The 16,484-nt window shown below is 42.6% G+C and overlaps 1 protein-coding gene across 5 annotated transcripts in view; it reads left to right on the top strand.

Annotated features, from left to right (window-relative positions):
* PDS5A (PDS5 cohesin associated factor A) overlaps positions 1-16,484 on the top strand; it is a 63,901-nt gene that overhangs the window by 10,486 nt on the left and 36,931 nt on the right. For all 5 annotated transcript variants that reach the window (XR_014027113.1, XR_014027114.1, XM_081332741.1 and 2 more), the window contains exons 3-7: positions 11,283-11,486; positions 13,774-13,860; positions 14,818-14,915; positions 15,186-15,312; positions 16,348-16,428. Coding sequence is in view for 3 of the 5 variants with exons in the window: in XM_081332741.1 (XP_081188867.1) it covers positions 11,283-11,486; positions 13,774-13,860; positions 14,818-14,915; positions 15,186-15,312; positions 16,348-16,428 (597 nt within the window). In the remaining 2 variants the exon portion in view is untranslated. The remainder of the gene's footprint in view (positions 1-11,282; positions 11,487-13,773; positions 13,861-14,817; positions 14,916-15,185; positions 15,313-16,347; positions 16,429-16,484) is intronic.

Raw genomic sequence — 16,484 nt, 5'->3', positions numbered from 1 at the left:
ACTGTTAAAGCAGCCGATCAGCAGAAATTAATTGAGCCCTTTTTTATCACTGACTTCGTTGCAATCTTCAGATACCAAGGTGGCACTGTTAAATATGGCATGCAAAGTTAGCTGCGGAGTAAGACACACTGAAATAAAGTTGAATTAGACCTACAGTAGCTAAATAATCTATTGGTTTCAGTTGCCTGTGGGGAGTCTCCGTCACCCAGGTCATAGCTATCCCAAAGGTGCTTTTTTCAGGAGGCAATTGGACATTTTTTGTTTTTTTGTTTGAAGACATTTATTTTTTTTATTTTTAATTCCATTTATATCCCGCCCTTCTCCGAAGACTCAGGGCGGCTTACAAGCTTAGCATTTCGCTTCTCATCCCAGAAGCTTCTTCGGTTCTCGTGAAAAAGCATTTTGGGGATGATTTCAGTTGCACTACATAGGATAGCGAATTTGCGGCTTTCCAGATGTTGAGCCGTGGTCCACACAAGGTCCACAATGGCCGATAATTTGGGATACTGGATGTTGCAGTTCTGAAATGGGAAGAAATATAGTCCCAGGGCTTTGATGCTCTTCTGATAATGTTAATGTGCCTTAAAAGTTTAAACGTGTGGTAAAATTAGCAGGCAAAACAATCTACACATTTTGACCAGAGATAGAACTCAAAAATAAAATAAAATAGCCGTATAGCTGTGGTACTCTTAGTTCCTACCAAGTTCCCTAACCTTACCTCTTAAATTTGCTTTTGGAATCATTTTAATACATTTAATAAGAGTGAATTTAAGTCAGTTGCAAAGCAGCGCACTCAACCAGCTAAATGTTTCCATGGCATTTCTTTATCATTAAGTATTTAATTGCTTACGATCTCCATTCATTGAGGTGACAACGGTCTGCAAAAGAAAAAAAGGAATAGCTATTTTAAGAAGAGAGTGTGAAGCTGCATTAATGTCTGTCCTGCCGGATAAATTTTCTAGATCGTGAGGGCATCCAGTTTTGTAATATAATTGCTTTGTCCTGACAAGTTTTCATAAAGATTTATTTCTTGTCTGCAAAGTTTGTATTGCCTGACAACAACACCTGAAAGTACATTGGGTTTTCTTATTTTCTATAGGTTTAGAAGGAACAAACGAGTTTCTTTATCTTTCTTATTAACAATAATTGTGTATGCTGACAAATCTAATCATAAATGTGGTTCCTGGCATGTTTGCTGATGTTTTGGTGGTAGATTATTTTGAACTGCCTTACTGAAACAGTAGCTGAATTATTATTCAGTTCGTTCACTTCATAAATACAAACAATGTTTTATTTTTTAAAAAAAAACAAAAACAAAACCCCAGCAAGATTACTTCAACAATAATGGATCACATAGGAAAATCCATGGGTATATCTCATATATTGTAGTTGAAAAACCAATATTCCATTTTTTTTAAAAAAAAAAAAAAGCTTAATAGATTCAGCTCGTGATCTTAACTCTAGAAAACAAAAGCAAAATAGATTTTTCTTCGTTCCTTGCCCAGCTTTTTTAGCTTTGTTCTGAGACCAAAATGGATCAGTGAAGGAACTCTCTCTCTCCCCCCCCCCCAAAAAAAAGCACAACCTGTCCAGGGCAGAGTTTTTTGTTTCACAGCATCCTTGCTAGCCAGGTATGAAAGAGATGGAGCGCAGCTGATTCTTGAAATCCCATCCTCATTCCCTAAATAAACCACCGGTGCATTTGAAAAGTTTGCCCAAGTTCGGCATTCGTGTTTTAGCGATTCAGGCTGACGTTATCTTCTTTCCCTAAATAATTCATTCATGCCTGCCAGGAAGAGGAGGCTCCGTGGCATCCGAAGCAGAGCATCCAGGTTCAGCCACAGTCTTGTGCCATACAGTATTAACCTTGTGCCCTTGAGGACCACCCGGAGGCTTCAGCTGGTGCAGAACGCAGCCGCGCGAGTTGTGATGGGAGCCTCCCGATACTCCAGTGTAACGCCTCTTCTCCGCGAGCTGCATTGGCTTCCAGTTGCCCTCCGGGTGAGATTCAAGGTGCTGGTGATGACCTATAAAGCCCTAAATGGCTTGGGTCCGGATTACCTTAGGGAGGACCTGCTGCCAGCATCAACTTCCCATCGTCCTGTGCGCTCCCACAGAGAGGGTCTCCTCAGGGTCCCGCTGGTCAGGGAGTGCCGGCGGGCGATCCCCAGGGGGAAGAGCGTTCTCGGTGGGCGCGCCTGCCCTAAGGAATCAACTGCCTGTGGAACTCCGGATCGCCCCCGACCTTCATTCGTTTCACGAGGACCTAAAAACCTGGCTATTTGAGTTAGCTGGCCTGGACTGAGGGGTTTTAAGGTTTTAAATTTTAAATTTAAGTCTTTTGGGGCTATTAATTTAATTTTATTTTAACTTTTATATTGTACTGTTTTAATTTTGCCCTGTAAACCGCCCTGAGTCCTTAGGAAAAAGGGCGGTATATAAATTGAATAAAATAAAATAAATAAATAAATAAATAAATAAATGAAATAAATAAATTCCCAAGCTTCCTCCTTCCGTTATGTATTCAAGATGGACAGTGAATAATATGTTACTTATATGTAAGGGTGTAGGTCTATACCAGGGGTAGGCAACCTTGGCTCTTTTATGACTGGTGGACTTCACCTCCCAGAATTCCTGAGCCAGCATGGGGGAACTATGGCCCCTTCATGACTGGTGGACTTCAACTCCCAGAATTCCTGAGCCAGCATGCCCCAGCTTGGAAACCTCTCCCTTTCCCCTCAGCATGGCTGGCTCAGGAATTCTGGGAGTTGAAGTCCACATTCCCCCATGCTGCCTCAGGAATTCTGGGAGTTGGAAGTCCACCAGTCATAAAAGGGCCAGGTTTGAAGACCCCTGGTTTAGTGTATAGGCCAGAGGTAGGCATCCTCGGCTCTTTTATGACTGGTGGACCTCAACTCCCAGAATTCCTGAGCCAGCATGGGGGAAAACTATGGCCCCTTCATGATTGGTGGACTTCAACTCCCAGAATTCCTGGGCCAGCATGGGGAAAACTTTGGCCCCTTCATGACTCGTGGACTTCAACTCCCAGAATTCCTGAGCCGGCATGGCTCAGCTTGGAAACCTCTCCCCCTTTCCCCTCAGCGTGGCTGGCTCAGGGTTTCTGGGAGTTGAAGTCCACGAGTCATCAAAAAGCCAAGGTTGCCTACCCGTGCTCTGTACATATGTTGTATATCAGGGATCTTCGAATTTGGCAGCTTTAAGACTTGTGGACTTCAACTCCCAGAATTCCTCAGCCAGCATGGCTGGGAGTTGAAGTCCACAAGCCTTAAAGCTGTCCAGTTTGGAGACCCCTGTTGTATATAGCATGTTTAAATGTGCGTTATGTCTGGGTACACTTTGACAGCACGCAACTAAATTTCATTTTTAACGTGTGCCATTGTGCCCACGGTAAAAAAAAAATGAGAGTAAAGGTTATCTAATCTAATACAAATATATTCCTCGACTTAGAAGTGTTACTTTAGCGTCTATTCGGAGTTATGACAATGGTGAAAAAAGTGACTTCCACCCACTTGTGCTTACGACCGTTGCAGTGTCCCAGGGTCACGTGATCATCATTTGCAACCTTCCCAGCCAACTTTCGACAAACATGGTTAATGGGAAATCCAGTAGGGAAGGTTGCAAATTGTCATCGTATGATGTCTTGCATAACAACCACACCGCTTGACAATGAATTTTCCAGTCCCAATTGCAGCTGTAAGTTGAGAATCTCTCTCTCTCTCTCTCTCTCTCTCTCTCTCTCTCTCTCTCTCTCTCTCTCTCTCACACACACACACACACACACACACACACACACACACCAGAAATTTTCCAGCTTTCTTGCAAGCTCTTTTAAAGGATTTCTCATTTTTTCAAGATCTGCTGTGCCCCCACATCCTTGGGGTGTGTGTGTGGGGGGAAGAAAAGGTATTATCATTTAATGGATAAGTCTTCTGCCTTTCCTGGCCTTTTAAGCAGCCTCCATTGTTTTTAGCAAGGTTATTTTAAAGCTCTTAAGATTAACTGGGTAGCATTTACGAGATCACTGGTTTGAAAGGGCAGCAGTCAGGTGTTAAAATAACCTCCCTTGTTGTCAGCAGAAGTTATTTTAAAGCCTAATTAAAACGAATAAGCTTGGGGAGTATATTTTTGTGTGGTGAATTGAGCTTTCCAGAACAATGCCACGTGACCACCAGTATTATTTGATGGTGGTTTGTTCAGTCCCGGTAGGAAAGAGCGTTTTTTGTTTTTTTTTACCGAGAAGTGTTTGATAAGAACACACTTACTTCCTGAGCTGTAAATTGAGAAACAGCTGAGCAGTATGCTAATAACACAGTTTCCACATGCACCCATTTAATCAGTTATGAAAGAATATTTGGTTGCTTCCTGCGGCTCGATTTTAGCACAGTAACCTTTCACTAGCGTAAGCGTTAAAGCTGCGCCAAAAGGCGGGGGGGGGAGAATACCTTCAGATAAGCAACGTGGATCGGCAAATAATATTTCCAGTTGGCGAAAGGTCTTTCCATTTTTGCGTGAACTAGGAAGGGGAAGGCAGATGTGCACGGTATCTGTATCCTTTAAATTTAATTATTTACTTATTTACTTACCTGCCTACCTACTTACCTGCCAGCCCTAAGCATTATCCTTCAACTGGATCATCCAAGTACTTCCATCAGGTTTTGAGATCAGGCATTGTCCGTTGAAACTAACATTCAAATCTTGTTTGCGCATAATTGCCTTACCTGTCCCGTGCCTGACTTCTGTATAGTCTTCGTCCCCCATTTATTAATGTACTAGGACTCCATTTATTAATGTACTAGGACCGTGCTGGCGAACCAATGGCACGTGTGCCAGAGGTGGCACGCAGAGTGCTCTCTGCGGGCACGCGCGCCGTCGTCCCAGTCCTAGGCCTTCAGCTGGGTTTTATAAAACCTTTTTGCTTTAGATCTCCATTGCCATGTGCAAAAAAAAAAGATTCAATCAATCAATCAATTTTAACTTCTCACGGGGGAAAAAAAAAGGTCTCGCCAAGTTGGAATCAATGGATTGAACTTTTTAGTCCCACCCAGTCTGCCTTTACCACCACACCCACACCCACCCAATGGGCCACACCCACCCAATGGGCCAAGCCCACCCGGCACCCGACGATACATAAGTGGGTTTTTGGTTGCAGTTTGGGCACTCGGTCTCTAAAAGGTTCGCCCTCACTGTACTAGGCAAAGGATAATCGCGCCGCTTAAAAACGGAGCTGTGATCGAAAAGAGGGCAGGCAGCAGAATCCGTAGCTTTGACTTGCTAGCCTGCTCCCATTATGTGTATTTAAGACGCACTACGGAGATAATCCTCGACTCCACAGCCATTTTATTTTTGGTTCAGCAGCCTTTCAAAACGACAACTGGGCCGACTGAAGGGACTTGAGACTATTCCCAGAGTTAGGCCTTTGGTGGTGCCCCGGCGAGCACGTGGTGGCGATGGCGGGCAATCCTAGCCGGAGAGATGTATCGGTCGCGCTTCCGATCAGTTTTATTTGGGAAAGACCCAGGGGAGAAGGACAATTTCTAGAAAGTTATTGCATGGGGTTAAAATTGGGGAGATTCCCATGCACAGCATTGTAAGCTTCTTGAGAAGCTGAGGCTAGACGTCAAGGTGGTGCAGAGGCCTGTAAGAGTAACCTCCGTTAGAGAAAGATTGCCCGCTCGATGGTGAGAAAATCCTATGATGGCTACTGGTGAACCGGGTGGATAACAACCAGTGCCTTTTTTGTAAAAGAAAAAGGTGCCGGAACTCACACACGTCATACAACCCACCTTGCCTACCCTACAAGGTTCCATCCAAAAAAGGTGCCGGAACTCCGTTCTGAGCATTCTATGAGAAAAAAAAAGCCCTGATAATAACCAATGATTTTTATTATTATTATTATTATTATTATTATTATTATTATTATTATTATTATTATTATTATTATTATTATTATTATTATTATTATTATTATTAATTATTATTAATTATTATTATTATTATTATTATTATTATTATTATTATTATTATTATTATTATTATTATTATTTAAATCAAACGTATTTTAATAAAATGCTTTTGGAGTAAAAAAAAAATCTGTCGAAATATAGTTTTCTATTTAAGATACTATTAATAATTTAGTTTATTCAGCCTGAAATGGAGCTTAGCTATGTAGCAGGAGGCTGTACATTCCGCAATATTTACGAGATAACACGCTCTGCATTGAGGCGTTCTCGCCCAATTTCACGGTAACCGGCGAGATAAATCGCGAAACGAAAGTTCAGGAATGTTCGTTCCTTTCCCCCATTGTTCTGCAAATCTATGCACACTGCAGACTCTGTGATTGTTTGAAGACAAAATGCATCTGCGCCAGGCTCTACGTGTTTTAGTAAAAGAAAAGAATTTGAGCAGTTCTCCGACTATGCGTGATTAACCGATTAACCTAAAATCGGTTCTGATGTCGCTGTTCCACTAACCTGACAGCTTACTGTTTGGTTTGCAAACAATAATATGAAAGATTCTAGCTACCAGCGAGAATGAGTCCGTACATTTAAAGAGCAGCTGTTGTTTCAGATCCATCCTGGCAGCACCTGTTAGCGGGCGTCCACTCACTTGCTACCCTCACCTTGTTGTGTCACTGCCGCATCACCAGCCGTCCCATTAAAGTGTGCGGGACTGTCGGTGAGTCAACAGCGGATCAGAAGAGGAGACGCTGCGGGACGGAGACGACAGTTGCTGTTTAAAAATTATGATTTAAATCGAGCTGATTGATATCGATCCTTTTTTTACTAGTGATTTAAATCGCGATTTAAATTGACATGATTTAAAAGATGATTGGGGGACTGGAGGCTAAAACATATAGGGAACGGTTGCTAGAATTGGGTATGTCTAGTTTAATGAAGAGAAGGACCAGGGTGGACAGGATAGCAGTCTTCCAGTATCTCAGGGGCTGCCCCAAAGAAGAGGGAGTCAAGCTCTTCTCCAAAGCATCAGAAGGAAGGACAAGAAGCAACGGATGGAAACTCACCAAGGAGAGAAACAACCTGGAACTAAGGAGGAATTTTCTGACAGTGAGAACAATTAACCAGTGGAACAACCTGCCTCCAGAAGCGGTGGATGCTCCAACACTGGAAGTTTTTAAGACGAGACTGGACATCCATTTGTCTGAAATGGTATAGGGTTTCCTGCCTGAGCAGGGGGTTGGACTAGATGAGCTCCAAGGTCCCTTCCAACTACTTCTCCTCCTCCTCCTCCTTATTATTATTATTATTATTATGTTTATGTTTGTTTTATTTGATTTCTATACCGCCCTTCTCCCGAGGGACTCAGGGCGGTTGTTGTTGTTGTTGTTGTTGTTGTTGTTGTTGTTATTATTATTATTATTATTATTATTATTATTATTATTATTATTATTATTATTATTATTATTATTATTATAGAAGCAACCTAGAACTAAGGAGAATTAACAATTAACCAGTGGAACCACCTGCCTCCAGAAGCGGTGGATGCTCCAACACTGGAAGTTTTTAAAAAGAGACTGGACAGCCATTTGTCTGAAGTGGCATAGGGTTTCCTGCCTGAGCTGCGGGCTGGACTAGATGACCTCCCAAGGTCCCTTCCAACTATTATTATTATTATTATTATTATTATTATTATTATTATTATTATTATTATTATTATTATTATTATTATTATTATTATTATTATTATTATTATTATGAAATCAAATCCACCCTGCTGCTGAAGCTGAGAGAGAGGTGAGGCCAGAATAGATGACTTGCTGCCGTGGCCCCAGAAACCAGCATGAGGCGAAACCAGAAAAACTAGTAAACTGGAAGGTAGATTTTTATCAAAGTGATTTAGACCATAACTCTTGCACTCCCCTGGGTGACAGCCAATTGGGCAAGAGGTGGTTTCCTCAGCGCAGGGCGAGAAGGGAGGGAAGAGGCAGGTAGGAGGGTAAGGGAAAAAGAGCGTGTGTAGACGGTTGCGGGAACCACAAACGGTCAGCCTTCGTTTGGGGAAGAGATGGGGAAGAAATGGAGGTAGAGACAGATTTTATTTTCCTCGGCTCCAAGATCACCGCAGATGGAGACTATAGTCAAGAAATTAAAAGACGCTTGCTCCTCGGGAGGAAAGCAATGCCAAATCTAGACAGCACACTAAAAAGCAGAGACATCAGCCTGCCAACAAAAGTGCGTATAGTCAAGGCTATGGTCTTCCCAGTTGCAATGTATGGCAGTGAAAGCTGGACCATAAGAAAGGCTGAGCGCCAAAGAATTGAGGCCTTTGAACTCTGGTGCTGGAGAAGACTCCTGCGAGTCCCTTGGACTGCCAGGCGATCAAACCGGTCGGTCCTAGAGGAGATCAACCCTGGCTGCTCTTTAGAAGGCCAGATCCTGAAGCGGAAACTCAAATACTTTGGCCACCTAATGAGGAGGAAGGACTCACTGGAGAAGAGCCTCATGTTGGGAAAGATTGAGGGCAAGAGAAGAAGGGGACGACAGAGAATGAGGTGGCTGGATGGAGTCCCTGAAGCAGGAGGCGTGAGCTTAAATGGACTCCAGAAGATGGTAGAGGACAGGAAGGCCTGGAGGAACATTGTCCATGGGGTCGCGATGGGTCGGACACGACTTCGCAACTAACAACAACAAGAAGAAGTTGGGCAATAGGAATGGAGTCATTAGGATCAGTTGACAGGTTAGTTAACACGTGTTGCGTAGAGGGAGCGATGACCAAATCCGACTTGCAGAAAGACCCTGGCAACAAAGGCAAAGTCTTGAGAAATAATGCGTCGGGGCGTGTGAGAAACGGAGACGGGAGCAAGGCTGTTGGCTTTTTGGAGAGAAAAGGCGGATGGTTCATGGGCCAGGGCAGGTGTGGTGGTGGAGCACTATTTAAACCAGACGTGTCAAACCCGTGACGTCACGTGACTCTTTTGGGTAGGCGCGTCTTCCGCGCGATGCGTCCGGCCCACGGGCCGGCAGTTTGACACCCCTGGCGCAAACCCAAGAAAGGAGAAATGACACCTGGACAGTTGTGAAATGCAGCGGTGTCTCAGGCTTTATGTCTGAGATTGAATGAACCAATAGTTAGTGACAAAGTAAAAAAAAAAGCATCAAGTTTTCCTATGATGTTCTTGAAGAACCTGTTTGGGACCCAGCACGTTTAACGGTAAGAAACAGGATTTAGTGGGTTTGAATGGAGTTACAGGGTAAGGAAGTGCTTTGTTCCTGTAACATCCAAGCCTCTAGCTGTATAATCAGGAGATCGGTTTAATCATTCTGCCCAGTGACTAAGAATATATTAAAGGAGAAGAAAAACATCTTTTAGTCTGCCCAGATGATATGGTGAAGACCCTGAAATCTCTTCTTTAGAAGTAATTTCAGAAAATACAATAAAAGTCTTTATCGCTGCCTTCTCTGTGGGGACTGCAGTTACATAGGTAGGCTTTACTTTTGCCGCAACTTACACGGGGCTGCCGGATTTTTCTGTGTACTTCTAGTCTAAATATGTTCTTGGGAACTAGTCTTTTCAACCCTGTGCCCAGATGGCTGAATTGTTCTTGCTTTTTAGCTCCTGATGTTGAATGGTAAAAAGACACATGTCCCTGATCAATGGACATTACAATGGTGGTGGTGGTAATAATAATAATAATAATAATAATAATAATAATAATAATAATAATAATAATAATAATAATAATAATAATAATAATAAATAATAAATAATAGGAGGAGGAGGAGGAGGAGGAGGAGGAGGAGGAGGAGAAATAATTGGAAGGGACCTTGGAGGTCATCTAGCCCAACCCCCTGCTCAGGCAGGAAACCCTATACCATTTCAGACAAATGGCTGTCCAGGCTCTTCTTCAAAACTTCCAGTGTTGGGAGCATCCACAGCTTCTGGAGGCAGGTGGTTCCACTGGTTAATTGTTTTCACCGTCAGGAAATTTCTCCTTAGTTCCAGGTTGCTTCTCTCCTTGATTAGTTTCCATCTGTTGCTTCTTGTCCTGCCTTCAGGGGCTTTGGATGATAGCTTGACTCCCTCTTCTTTGGGGCAGCCCCTGAGATACTGGAAGGCTGCTATCATGTTCCCCTTTCGTCCTTCTCTTCATTAAACTAGACATCCCCAATTCCAGCAACCGTTCCTTACATGTTTTAGCCTCCAGTCCCCCGATCATCTTGGTTGCTCTTCTCTGCACTCTTTCTAGAGTCTCAACCTCTTTTTTTTACATCGCGGGGACCAAAACTGGATGCCGTATTCCAAGTGCGGCCACATCAAGGCAATATAAAGCGGTATTAACTCTTCACGTGATTTTGATTTCGTTAATGGAGCCTAGCGCTGTGTTGGCTTTTTTTGGCCGATAAAGAATTCTATTTTCATCAACGGAGTGGCAGTTGGAACCAAAACGAATGAAAGGAAAGGGGTGGTTGGTGGTTCTTCCTCAGGAGCTTTGGAGAATGGCTTGACTCCCTCTTCTTTGGGGCAGCCCCTGAGATCCCGGAAGAGACTGCTATCATGTCATAGTAACCATTCAAAGTTGCAACGGCCACCGGCAAAAAGCAACTCAGGACCATTTTTCACCCTTACGTCTCTTGCTGCGTCCCCACGGTCAGCTGATGAATATTCAGCCGCTTGGCAACTGCTTCATATTTATGACGGTCACGGTGTCCTAGGGTCACGCAATCCCCTTTTGCGACCTTCTGGCGAGCAAAGTCAATGGAGGAAGCCAGATTCACTTACTAACTGAACACGTGCAGCGATTTCCTGAACACCCGTGGGAGGAAACGTGGTAAAATGGGGCAAAATGCACTTAACAAATCTTTCACTTAGCGGTAGAAATATTGGGCTCAATGGTAGCTGTAAATTGAGGAGTACCTGTATTAAAATCTGGCTGGGCAACGTGAGAACGTTGCTGGGTCAAAAAAAATATATAACCACCCAGGATTCGCATCTTTCTTTTTTGGGGCCTTTGTTTTCCACAGCAGCTTTTTAGGGACAGTCTTATTCTGTTAAAGAGTATTTTCCCCATCTTATATACATTTCCATTTTCATATTGGTTGCCGCGTCTGGAAAACGTATTGAAGATGCAACACCCATGTTAGACGTTGAGTCAAATAATTATGTAGCCATTAAAAAAAAAAATCTTGAAAGACATTGTCTTTGCCGAATCGTTGTTTTCAACTCATTATATATATATATTGCCATATATATGTGACAATTTGAATGAAAATATGAAATGTTTCTGTTGTTTGGTTGATTCCTAGATGGTAGTGAAAACGTTTATGGATATGGACCAGGATTCAGAAGATGAAAAACAACAATATCTCCCTTTAGCTTTGCACCTTGCGTCCGAATTCTTCCTCAGGAACCCCAATAAAGATGTCCGTCTCCTTGTAGCTTGTTGTTTGGCTGACATATTTCGAATTTATGCCCCTGAAGCACCATATACTTCACACGACAAACTCAAGGTAAATGAACAAATTGTTTCCACTTTCTTTTTGGCTCTGGGGATTTTCAGAGAAACGATTCTTGTCTCACTAAGTGAGAAACAAATACGCAGTAACGTAACGTGCCGGTGATAATAAACCAGGATTCATAGTTATCTGAACAAACGGAGGCAACGCTTAATCTTGCAGCTTCCTCTTCCAAAGAGAGAAGAAATAGAAACATTTACATTGTTTTGTCATTTTGTTGGGGGAAAAAAAATTAAGCTTGTATGTCTGACCCGGGGAGTGGGGGGGGGGGGAATTCTGTAGCTTAATTTTAGCCTCAGTTTGATGGCTACTCATGCAAACCAAATGAGTCAGAAATGCAGAATTTTAAGACAGTGCCAACTAAGGGGGAAGAGTGTATGACTTCAAAACATGCGTCCCTTTGATCGCGTACGCTTGAGCCACATAGCGGTGCTTAAACACCCTTCCCTAAAAGATATTTCAATATACGGAGGAGCTAGCATTTAAGAGATCTTGGTAGATTACAACCTCATTGGCTTCATTGGCTTCCCTTGATCTAGCTCAGGGGTGTCAAACTCAATTTCATTGAGGGCCGCATCAGCATTGCGGTTGCCCTCAGGGGGCCGGGTGGGTGTGGCCAGGGTGGGTGTGGCCTACTGGGTGGGCGTGGCTAGAGTGCATATGGCCTACTGGGTGGGCGTGGCCAGCTCTACATCGTTGGCATCAAGGGTGCCTATGGGGGCCTGGGCAGGAGTGGGACAGATCTGAGGGTCTCTGGTGGAAGGAGGGTCTCTGGGCCAGGGCCAAGGCAGTGGGGGCCGTTCCCTCACTGTTTCCAGGATGGCTTCGCGGGCCGCATGAAACCACTTCGTGGGCCGGATCCGGCCCCCGGGCCTTGTGTTTGACATGTCTGATCTAGCTTTAGGACTTGTGTAGAGAACAGGTCATATCTGAAGTCAAGATTGATCACGCCTGAGCCATATTTACGCAAAAATAATTCCAACACTTTTCCAGTAGTGGTGTTTTTTTTTTTTATTAAGCATCACGAGTAAAAAAGATGAAAACTAATACGACGCCCCCCCCCCCCAAAAAAAAAAAAGAACTGGCAAAAAAAAATAGAAGAAAATGTGGGACAAAGATAATAAGAAAGAAGAAAAGAAAAATACGTAAAGAAATGACTTTCCCCTCCGTAACAACTATAAAGGATCCTAGCAACGTATCGCCTTCTCTTGAAATGAGGGATGATTGATTAGAAAGGGAAACGTGGAGACATAGGTGGCTAGAAAGGCACCAGCTACGTTGAGCGAAGACCGTTTTCCCTCAGCGCTCTACCCAGTGCTTTTTTTGTAAAAGAAAAAGGTGCCGGAACTCACACATGTCATACAACCCGCCTTGCCTACCCTACAAGGTTCCATCCAAAAAAGGTGCTGGAACGCCGTTCTGAGCGTTCTATGAGGAAAAAAAGCCCTGGCTCTACCAGAGGCTCCTGTCCCTATGGCCTCCTCGTGAGGAGCACTTGCGTGGAGCACTTGTGGGTGATCTGAAGTCCTCTCCTTTCCCCAGAGAGGAATTTCAAACAGCCAGTCTAAGTCGCTACCTCTTCATTCCGCCACGGTCCCCGGCTCCAGGGGAAAAAATGGCGACTCAAAGCCTTCACAAACTTTTAAGCGCCGCTGTGGTTAATCATTACACCTGAGCAAAAGCTCTTGTGAATTTTATTTATTTAATTTATTTATTTATTAATTTAATTTATATACCGCCCTTCTCTCAAGAGACTCAGGGCGGTGAACAGGGCAATACATAAAAATTAGATACAAAAGTTAAAATTAGATTATTAAAACATAATTAAACAATGCCCAGAAATAATACAAATTTAAAATTGAAGTCGTTAATAAAAATCCCACCCCGTCCCATCAGGCCAGGCCAGCTTGTTTAAAGAGATAGGTTTTAAGGTCGCGCCGGAAGGAGCGGAGATCGGGCGCCATCCGGAGCTCAACCGGAAGATGGTTCCATAAATCCGGTGCACCCACAGAGAACGCTCTCCCCCTGGGGGCCACCAGTCGGCATTCTTTGACCGGAGGCACCCTGAGGAGGCCCTCTCTGTGGGAGCGTACTGGGCGGAATCGCTTAGTTGCTGGGGGGGGGGGGGCGGAATCGCTTAAATTGTAAACGAAAAAAACACAACGATAGAACTCTACAGATAGCGTAATTCACTAAAAAATAAAAAAAACAAGATAGAACTCTATAGATAGCGTAATTCACTAAAAAAAACCAATAACAACCGTCTCTTCTTGTTTTGCAGGATATATTTTTGTTTATTACGAGACAGTTAAAAGGATTAGAGGACACTAAAAGCCCTCAGTTTAATAGATACTTTTACTTATTAGAGGTAAGCATTTATTTATTTATTTATTTATTTTATTTTATTTTATTTATTTTAATTCCATTTATATCCCGCCCTTCTCCGAAGACTCAGGGCGGCTTACAAGCTTAGCAGTAGCCTTCATTCTATGTATATGACTGCTTATTAGGGCTTTCACACACACCCCAAGCGGCATTATTACAAAGTCAGCTTAATTGCCCCCAACAATCTGGGTCCTCATTTTACCTACCTCGGAAGGATGGAAGGCTGAGTCAACCTTGAGCCTGGTGGGACTCGAACCTGCACTAATTGCAGGCAGCTGGGGTTACATTAAGGAGGCATTAGCCCACTGCTCCACCAAATATATATATATATATTTGTTTATTACGAGACATTTAAAAGGATTAGAGGACACTAAAATCCCTCAGTTTAATAGATACTTTTACGTATTAGAGGTAAGCATTTACATCAAATTACGTATCGGTGCTCGAGAAAACTTCAGTTGTGCTAAGGAACGTCGTAGCTTAAATAAATGCTTGTTCGGTTCCGGTTGAAAACGATCAAGGCAAAATACTTTTTTCCCCCTTTGCTCTTTTTCATTTTTAATATATCAAAGCATACAAAAATGTTATGATGCTTTTTTTCCCCAACAAACCAGTGTTTTCACCATTGGCAAGTTATTTTATTTATTTATTTATTTGATTTGTATACCGCCCTTCTCCCTAAGGACTCAGGGCGGTGAACAGTGACATAAATATCAAATGCACAAATACAGATATTGAAAATAAATTAAACCCTAATGCCCAAATGCAGAAGATAAGTTACCTTAAAATAATAATTACAACAGAACCTGTCAGACCAGACCGGATTGCTCAAACAGAGCAAACCTCAGGTTTTGAGGTTATGCTGACCTTTTGGCATATACGTGTAGCTGAATTGAAATGATAATATTAATGCTTTGTTGTTCTTTTTTTTTTTTTGTAGAACTTAGCGTGGGTTAAATCTTACAACATCTGCTTTGAGTTGGAAGATTGCAATGAAATTTTTATTCAGCTTTTTAGGACCCTCTTTTCAGTTATCAAGTAAGTTGGAGTACTCACGCCTGTTGTGCAGTTTCAGAAAGGTGCGCATGCAAATACGTTAATTCTTTTACGTTAATAAAGATGCACTGTACTTCCTCAACGTAATTATGTTTTACTACAACTTTACAAAACCCTATTAGCAACGTTGCACGTCAGCCTTTAGAGTAGCTGGTCATTTAAAAAAAAAAAGTGGAAAAGATGATTGACTAAAATTCAGTAACAAGTTGTTTTAACTGAGTGCTAATAATCTAATTTTAATATTGTATTTAGCAATAGCCACAACCAGAAGGTCCAAATGCATATGCTAGATTTGATGAGTTCTATCATCATGGAAGGCGACGGGGTGACTCAAGAGCTGTTGGACTCCATTCTTATCAACCTCATTCCTGCACACAAGGTTTGCAAAGACAAAAATCCTCTTGGCGCTCTTGGGATAGAAATCTTAAGTCTCCTCTTACAGCAGAGGTGGGGAACGATGGCCCTTTTATGACCTGTGGACTTCAACTCCCAGAATTCTCGAGCCAGCATGGCTGGCTCAGGAATTCTGGAAGTTGAAGTCCACAAGTTCCCCACCTGGGTTTTCCAAGATGTGTTGCCAAAATAATAAAAAACTTGCTGGCCTTCTGCCGATCTTTCCTTTCTCTTACTTCTATCACAACATGTCACGGGTGCGATATTATTTTGAAATGCAAAGATGTTCAGAAAAATTACAAGGGACGTGTTGACAAAGGTAGCAAGGAGGCCGCCAGCGTGTATTTTACTTACATTTTGCTATCAGTATATGATTAGGGACGTTAATTGCGATCCTGCTATGGTGGTTGTTTTTTTTAAAAAAATATATTTTAAAACAGAGGTTAGCAATTTGTGAAGTCACTGGGTGCATCGTGCAGTGATGCAAAAAATCTTGGAAGATTACGGAGCTTGATAGACTCGCGAGATTTAGGCCATTGTTTAAAGTTTGTTAAGCTTTGGAGAACTCTTGGTATTATATTGCCAACTTAGAATTGTTCCTGTCCCCCCCCCCAAAAAAAGAAGGTTATATAATGGATTTAGAAAGATTTTACACCCACACCAACACAAACATTCTCCCCCCACACACACACACAGTGCCAGAATGTTGCTGAATCATATTCTGCTATGTGTAAAAGGGCAGATTTATACTAACATTCATGAATGTAAAGTTCGTTCACATCTTTCCTGACCTGGGTGGGGTGGGGGAGACATTTGTATTTTTTCCTTCTTCACTTTTTCTACCTGTTTTTTTCCACTGGTAAAAAAAGGCAAGATTAAAAATGTCCGTCTGTCGCATTCATGCATAGATAGCGTACTTTAGAGTTTGCTTCGTGCCTTGCGTTCAGAAATGACTAGCATAAATTGGTTGATAACAGCCGTAGTTTTCTTAAAAACGTGTTTTTCCCCCCTTTTCTTCCAGAACCTTAATAAACAGGCCTTTGACCTTGCAAAAGTCCTGCTGAAAAGAACAGTTCAAACCATTGAGCCATGCATTGCCAATGTATGTATGACATGTTTTGACCTATGTAGCGATTGCTGCATTTTAAAATCTTGACT

The sequence above is a fragment of the Vipera berus genome (genome assembly GCF_964194415.1).
Source record: "Vipera berus genome assembly, chromosome: 7".
NCBI classification, from domain to species: Eukaryota; Metazoa; Chordata; class Lepidosauria; order Squamata; family Viperidae; genus Vipera; species Vipera berus.
This window is presented reverse-complemented; position numbering and strand designations above follow the sequence as displayed.